The sequence below is a fragment of the Empidonax traillii genome, unplaced genomic scaffold (assembly GCF_003031625.1).
Source record: "Empidonax traillii isolate 1590-97213 ecotype Southwest subspecies unplaced genomic scaffold, ASM303162v1 scaffold732:size314962, whole genome shotgun sequence".
Lineage (NCBI taxonomy): Eukaryota > Metazoa > Chordata > Aves > Passeriformes > Tyrannidae > Empidonax > Empidonax traillii.
Genome location: NW_020955925.1, coordinates 179365 through 188049, shown reverse-complemented (window position 1 = coordinate 188049; position 8685 = coordinate 179365). Strand labels below are relative to the sequence as shown.

Sequence of the window (8685 nt, the reverse complement as noted above, 5' to 3'; positions counted from 1 at the left end):
GAAGCAATATCTCTATTCCACCCATTTGTTAATTTTCTCCTGAATGCTGTACTGGCTGAAAAGTGACTGGGAGGAATGGAAAGAGAAAATGTAGACTCAGACACAAACAGAAGCTTTGGGCAATACATTATATCATCCTGGGTACAATTTTTACTGTTGGATGATATTCCCTTGCTGTGGAGTTTCAGGGCCATGCGGTATCCTTTTCAACAATTTCTGTTCTTCACTCCTTTGTTAAGGAGGACCCTTTCCAGAGCTGTGGTTTGCACAGTGCTAGTGATATGGTCAGTGGTCCTTGGCTGGTGGGCAGATAACACTGTCTTATGTGCCAACTGACAGCAATCTCTTTTCATTTTGAATAAATTCAACCCATTCCCCAGTCCACCATCAGACCATGTCAGGGGTACACTTCTGTGACAAATGTCAAGGGCAAAACTATCCACTGGTCCAAAATTTAGACAACAGCGATCTAGGACACCTGTGCTGGTACCGATACACAATTCTTAAATGCAAGATTATCAGCCGGATAATCTTAACAACGGTTCACCAAAACCCTTTTTTTTCCCACAGAATTACATTGCTTACCTTCAGTCCGGTCCGGTAGTTTCCCACTTTTGCTTGTTGTTCCTGTGTTGACTGTTTCAGATGAGGTGCTGAGTTTGGTGTTGGGGTCTCGCTTGGGTTTCGGAGGTGGCTGCTTACGGGAGCTGCTGCTCTCATCGTCGGTTCCTCCAACAGAGTGGAGAGACTGGGATCTCACGGTAAAGCCACTGGAGCAAGGATGAGGCAGCCTGTCCTGAGGAGCCGGCATTGTCATAAATCCCATGCGGAAATGTTTCCCCACGTAGCTGCCTTCATTTCCTCTTGCTACTTCTCCACCTATGCTGTAAGAGAAAGTACAAATGTAAGTAAATGATCCACCTTTGCCCGAACTGTACCTGGAACCAGGGTCTCACTTCTGCCTCTCATGAACAGACCCTTACTTCTGAATTTGAGAATGAGCAATGCTCTTTTCTTGAAACAAGGTGACTACTAGAGGTCTATTTTTCAACACAGCCCAACAACTGCAAGGCAGATACACTGCTATGCACTCAAAACTTTACAAGAAGAAACTGAGAAAAGCTTTTGTCAGGTTTTGTAGCATTGCGACTAGAAATTGTCTACAGAACAAATTTCAAACATTTGAAATCAGAACTGAGTTTTCAGCAAGACAAGAGACTGTGAGTCAGGCAAAGAATAATGCTTTAGAAATACAACATTTTGTATTGATCCACACTCCCTGACACTCATCTTTGAATACAGATACTCTTGCAGCTTGGGAAAGAAGGCTTTTGGGGTCCAATCAATCATTTCCCTTCAGATTAGAGAATGGTAGAGAAAGAAATGTTCTAAAAATTACTTGGATATAGGAAACTGAACATTAACATCTCATCAGATCCATATAAAGCTGCAAGACAAGTGGCTTCAGAATATTAAGTTACAAATGTAGGAGATAAAAAGGCCATAGGCTGTGGGACACCAGGAAGAAAATAACCTCCAACGATTCAGAAATGTAGGTATAGAAGAAGGAAAGTTCAATTGAAACAACTGCCATCATACCAAATTTACTGTGGGTGGTAGGACTGAGAACCTGGTATTGTTCTTGCCCTACTCATGCCCTGTTCTGAAAAACAGCTCTTACTGGTGCTTAAATACTGTATACCTATAGCACATTTCAATTAAGGTAATCCAGTGGTTATGCAAAGAAACTCAGCAACACACACAGGTCAGCATGGGCCTGTTTGCAATGAGGTTTGAAATGACACCACTGTGGGCATGTAGAAATGTCAGTACAAGAACTGATAAAAAGCTCTAATTAGTTCCTGTTTCCCCTTCACACAGAGTGAGGCTCTAAGCAGGGCCAGTGTGCCTCTCTGAAAGTTTCTCACTCCATCAGGCCTCGGGCTTGTGCCACTTATTTGGTGCAGGAATTGCATTTCCTTTTTTAAAAACAAGAACATTTTTTAATAGTGTGAAGAGTATAAGTTGTATGTAATTGTCCTAAAAGCATCAGACTGGCAACAAGCGGTGCAAAACTTTGTGCATGATAAAGCAGAATCGCTGTTTGCTTACTACTGTGCTTGTATTTTTATTCAATTTCCTCTCTGAGTGGAGGTGTCCACTTTCCAGAGCGGCTGAGAACTGAACAGGTCTAACTGATCACGTGCCACTCTCCAGGGGCACTGCCACCTACCCACACGTGTAAACATGTGCACACAGGCATGCCACACACAGGCACACACCGGCCCATGTTCATAACCAAGTTATTACCAAAGCCTAATTGGCATCAATTCCAGAGGGATTTGCAGCCAGAAAGATCAAAAGGTAGAGCTCATTAATTTGAATATTTATAAAAAAAGCTGTAGCGAGTTGAAATGATTAACTATGCTTCTACTAATCTTTCATAAATTGTTCTGAAAAGAATATAATCCTCTGACACTGGACTACAAAAAGGGTCTGTCAAATTATTTAAAGCAGATTACTATCCAAAAATGCCGAAGAATGCAGGTGGGGAGTCTGTTTCCTTCCTTAAGTCCATTGGATAAATCACTTTCAGCAAACAAAATTTCATTTTGTCGTGTTTCCAATATTACAATTCTTAACGGGTTACACTATTTAATTAGTGCATTTACTTCGCTGCTGCTTGAAGGTGTTTAAACCCCACACTACAAGACAGATTCTGTCCAGAGTGACTTGCACAAATTCCATGGAAGTGATAGGTTTCATCCTTTTCCTAAGAATACACAGAACTGCATTTCTATGAAGCATGAGGGTTTTTTGCCAAACTGCTTCATCTTGTATTCCAGAAATAAAAACTTCCAAAATATGTCTGGTGTGTAAATGTACTGTCTTATTAAATAATTAAATCATGTCCTTCCTTTTCCTTCCCTTCTTTTTTTTTCTTCTTTACTGAGTTCCTTTCAGTACCATGGATGCAAACCTCCCACCTGCTTCCTCCACAATAAACAGCCTATAGCCAGATCAGAGAGAGGCTGCAGTTACAGATGGGGACAGAACTTTCTGTTCTGCTTCACAGTTGAAGTAGCTCAGCTACTGGAAAAAACCAGCAGGACACCATTTCCCACTTCTCAGCCGCATTCAAAAGAGTCCATTCTTCTTCAAGTGTAGGAGCCAATCTGCAGCTGATGGTTAAGCACTGTAAACCCCAAGCTGAAGAAGACTAGTCTCTAATTCTCGATTCTGGACCCTGGTCATTGAGCAGGATCACAAAAGATTACTTTTTAAGGCTTATTACTTACTCTGGTAGCAATTCCTGAGTGTTGGCAGCAGGTGCTTCTGAGCAGAGCCTGACTAGCAGGTGCCAGCTTCACACGGAGTGGAGTGCCAAGTTCAAATCTCAGTATCACAGAATCAACCAGGTTAGAAAAGACCCCTGAGGTCATCGAGTTTAATCTATGACCAAACACCACCTTGCCAACCAGACCACAGCACTGAGAGCCACAATCAGTTTTTCCTTAGACACCTCCAGGGACAGTACCTCCACCACCTCCCTGGGAAGCCCATTTCAGTGTCTAATCACTCTTCCTGTGCAGAACTTCTTCCTAATGCCCAATCTAAACCTCCCTTGGCATAGCTTAAGACTGTGTCCTCCAATACAGACTAAAATCCTCCGTGGTACAAAGAGAAAGGAATCACTTCAGACTCATACCCACAGCAAAAGTCCAAAATCAGGATGACAGATCAAACATAGCATCCCCTATCCTCAGGCAGCAGCAAGCTGAAGCTCCATTTGGGCTTGTGCAATACACAATGTTGCTGATGTTACATCCTGAAACCAGACAAAACTAAAGGATTTATTTATATACTCCTCCTGCTTGCAACCACAGGAGTTGGCTGGGACCAGTGTATGTCCCACTACAACACAAACTGAGAAACATTTACAAACACTTTGTTACACAAATGGTTAAAGGGATAGTGAGGGAAAGTAATTGTGTAGATCTCACTCCATTATTTCCAACAAGAAAGAGTCTGTGCTTCTCATTGTACTGATAATGAGTTCTATCTCATTTCAATTTGGTATTACGTGAGTTGCTGCAAGTATTACATCGTTTATTAATATATATATGGAAATACAGATTTGGATTATTCCTCTGGGAAGTTTCAACTTGGCCAGGATCGACTGCTTCTCTGGCAAAGAATTATGCATAGCATTCAAATAACTGTTAAAAATGCAAGATATTTGTCTCCAAAGAGAGACACAACAACAAAATTGATCATATGATCACTCACATCACACACCTACATCAAAGTTGACTTCATGCTGAAAAAGCATTTTGGTGTTTGCAAAGTTCTAGTGACTGATGTTGCAGTGAGTGGAGAAAAGGGTGCAATGAGGTTGGTTTCAGACACCCTTAAGAAGACTATTCTGAAGCATCTCTCCTTTCAAAACCACGTCACAGGACTTTTACAAAGCCATCCTAGCAAGGCCAATATAGACCACTGAGTGCTGCCAGACTATATCCTCTCTTCTTGAGTACACTGCAAGGTAAGCACGTTTCCCACCCTTCTCCCTCTTCCACACAATACTGGAACCAAATCACTACAAAAAAATACCAAAATTATTGGACCTGCCTGAAAACAGTAACTTAAAACAGTAACACAGTGGATTTCAGCTTTCATTTCTAAAATATGAACAAGAGATCTAAGTGATGGATCCGATGAGTCTTGTTATATCTGCAAAGCAGGCTTTGTCTGTCAGCTGAGATCAGCTGAGGTCAGAACTGGGCTGGCATTAAATCCCACTGACCTTGCTGCTCCTACCTGTGGTACCAGCCTGCTGGCACACAGGCTGTAATCGTGGAAGTCCTGGACACATCACAGCTCAGCTTCTGGTGCTCTGCCTGCTCTGTTCTACCAAGTAGATGCTGGAACACTGACCTAACTGCAGCACAGAATAATGGAATTGTTTACATCTTTGAAGAACTATAAAGGAGGAATATTTTACATTATTCATTTTATTACACATCACACGAGGGCAAGTTATAGAGGAAGACTAAACATTAAAAATGAACACAGTAAGTACTCTAAATGGACACAGTGTGGGCAAGGTCATGTCCACCTTGCTTTGTCATGAGTCATAGTGTTCCTACTGACTATGAATATATTTTTGAGTTAGAAAACTAACACTAATAAGTTTTCATCACATTGTTGAAAAATACACAGCAAAGAAAAAGCATCCAGAGACCGATTGCCTCAGTCAGTGTGGTCTTTTTAGTTTGCATTGTTCCTACTCAGCACTGAAAAACAAATTTAATTTGCTGTGCAGTTTCATTAAATGGTCCAGGCAGAAACTGAATTAATTCCTGGAAAACAAATTAATAGTTGTACAAAAACTTTTGTTTTACTCTATGTTACTCATTTAACTACAAACAACGCAGAATAGTAAATCCCTAAGTGCAGCTGTAAGGAGTAGAGATCTTGGGACTAAGTCCCATAAAGTCAGAATACCCTAGAGATACGTTTTCTTCCCAGCCATCTATCTACTCGTGTTCTTGGAATTCATGCAAAAATTCTCTTATCAGTTCAGACTTCAAACGGATTCGTTTCATGCCTCGGGCACCAAGAACCCCGTGGTAGTTACCCTCATCTTTGTGTGGTTTCTATTTTTCTTCCTGTGCTTCTTGACATGAGATTTTCTGACTTTTTAGTTACAAGTTCAAAACAAGAGCTACTCCTGACTATGAGACTTGACCTCTTAAGCAGGAGGAAGGGGAATGTACTCTTGCTGGGGACGCGGCATCTTTGAAGGTGTTTTGCCATTTCTTTGCTGTGATCCACACCAATCAGGGACCACAAAAGGTCACCGTCCTTCTAAATGTTAAAATTTCAGAGAACCAAGAGAAATTATTTCAATAGCAGCTCCTCTTGGGCTTGGAGAAGACTCAGTCACAGGTACTGGTTTGTTAGCTGGCAGAAAGCCAGCTGGGAGTCTCTGCAGTCTCCAGCGTGGAAATGGGGAGAACTATGAATTACAGGGCAAATGATGCACACGGATGGCCAGGTTTCTTCCCTCTGGGGAGCAAGCCCACCCAGAGTCAACCCCCCATGACATGATTCTAATCCATCATGGAAACCACCTGAGTCAGAGACAGAAGAAAAGTCACAAAAAAATTACCTGTGATAACATAGAAAGAATTTTTCACAGAAATTACTATACATCAGCAAAAACACAAAAGGAATAAAAATACCTAACTCAAGCATTTTATATGAGCTGGCTTGGGTGTGCAAACATCAGCTTATCCCATGGTGCATCTATTTTTGCTGGGTTTAAGAGAGTAGCTATTGTTATTTTAACCATTTCCTTACTCTTTGAGCAATGAACACCCAGCTCTTCTGCTTGTATCAAATGTTCTGCATATGAAGGGTTGAAATGGCTTTGAAATGTCTATTCCCCATCAGAATAAATTATACACACATATACTAGGGATGACACATTTTACTTTGTATCTGAGAAGCACTTTCAAGATTAGCATAAATTATATTTGTAAATTAGAGGTTGGATGCCAAAAAACAGATATACTATTTTTATCCCCCTAAACATGATTTCAGCAGACCATAAAATGTAATACTGAAGAAATAAGGGCAGGTTCATAGTTGTGGATTCAGGAACTGGGTTGTAGGTATGGTTTTACAAAAATCGACACGATTTTTATTACAAAAATTAAACATACAAACTACATACACTTCTCTTTTATTAAATTTCACTTCAGAGGTCCCTCTCCTTATTCCCAAAGAATACATACACTTTTTTAATTCTGTATTACTTTTCTGAAATACTTCAAATGACTCATCATGATCTTACATCAAGATCCAGAGGATAATACTACCATCCTTTTAGATACAAGATAAAATGTAAATGACTCACGACAAAGGTCAAATGTGGAACCATTTTGTGCACCTGGAGGACTATTTAGAGTGAGCAACAGACATGTCTGTGCACATCAAACATCTTACCTCTGCCATATGCCTCTGCATTCAAGGTAAGAGATCAGGTGCTGCTTAAGAAGTCAGGCCTCTCAGGATACAGAATACATTGCTGCTATAAAATAAAAGTCATTCTTTTATCACACCTGTCAAAACCACGGGCCCAGGGTTTGATCCTGCAAATATGCAATGGGCTGACTCCCCCTTTTTGAGCGCCTGCATTACTGCCCTGAAATACCCAGGAAGTTTTGTGGAAATCACTTGTCAGTCACGACTCTGTTGTAAGCAACAGCACTTGCAGTTGTGTGTCCATGTATTCTGAGTTTGGGTTATTTCCTCAAGCACTCTGGGGGGTTGTTGAGACTCTGGCTCTACCATCCCCAATAGGACTGAATCTTGCTCACAGAGGATGGCCCAGATGGAACTGAACCACCACTTGTAGCTGCACCAAAAGATTAACTGAGTCCCTGGTGAACAACCAAATGACAGCTGTAATCCCTATGTAGTTCACAATGGACAATAAAAGCAAAACTAACCAAGATTGTCCACAGCAGGCTTTCCATATAATGCCAGAAAACCTGATTTCAAATGATGATCTGATATGCTCTGAAATGAACTATTTTTATAATGCAAAAGTTTGAAAATGCTACCAATAGAGTTCTGGGGGGGGAAAAAAAATCAAAACAAACCCAAAACATTTTATAAGGAACACTGATAAATAAAAGCTCTGTTTGCTATTTTTACAACAAATTTAACATAAGCTAAGCAGCTTGGAAAGGAGTAACTGTGGAGTCAGGATCCACAGAGAGCTTAACAAAACTGTATCCCAGCAGCTGGAACAGAAGTGCAGCTACTGCTTCTGATTTCCACTGGAATTCCTTCTCCCTGTAGTAGGCTGCCTCTTAAAACCAGGACTAAGGATGGGGCTGAACAACCACAGAGGCCTGACAGTGCTTTCCTCAGAGGACCAGCACTGGCTGCTGTATTTTGGGCACAGGGTCTCCAGTGCTCCAGCCCCACGTGTGACCGTGACCCAGCTGACTTACACGGGGGGGTCTGTGAGTTGTGAATACACCACACTTAACAGGCAGGAGTGAAAAGTGCCCTGCTTTTATATGGCTCCAGTTATTTTTAATTTTGCATTGGAGGATGCAGAGCTAAAAGCCAGCAAATGAAAGCTGATACGTTCAGAGTCACCTAGAATTAGACATCAACCATATGCAACGTTCAAACTGAGTGCAAATGCATGTTCCCGTTAATGGAGTGAGGTTTTGCATCCTGTCAAAAATGGGTGGAGCTAGAACAAGGCTGTGTTTTTAGCACATTCAGTGAAAAACCACACGGCCCAGACTCCACTCTGCCTGAGCAACTACGTCTAAATAAATATTTCAATGAAATATGTGAATAAATTAACGTGCAAAATCATTTTTGAGCATTTTTGTAATAAAATGTTTCTCCAGTTTTGACTCAAGGAGTTGTAAAAGAATTAAAATATGCACGAAGTAAAAAAACAAACAAACAAACAAACAAACAAAAAAAGCCTTTTTATGTGTCAGATGCTGTGAAAAGTTTAAACCTGGAGAACCAAATGAAATGTGCTGACACTCTAAGAATGGTGACCTGTAAACTAAGTGCTCTGTGCAGGCTGAGATGTTATACTGGGTCTACCCTTTCCAAATTTGGGTTTATTTCAAACACTGA

At 41.0% G+C, this 8685-nt stretch overlaps 1 protein-coding gene across 5 annotated transcripts in view; it reads right to left on the bottom strand.

The window, feature by feature from the left end:
• NYAP2 (neuronal tyrosine-phosphorylated phosphoinositide-3-kinase adaptor 2) overlaps window positions 1-8685 on the bottom strand; it is a 130409-nt gene that overhangs the window by 70377 nt on the left and 51347 nt on the right. For all 5 annotated transcript variants that reach the window (XM_027900469.1, XM_027900466.1, XM_027900470.1 and 2 more), the window contains one exon: window positions 586-884. In XM_027900469.1, coding sequence (XP_027756270.1) covers window positions 586-884 — 299 coding nt within the window. The remainder of the gene's footprint in view (window positions 1-585; window positions 885-8685) is intronic.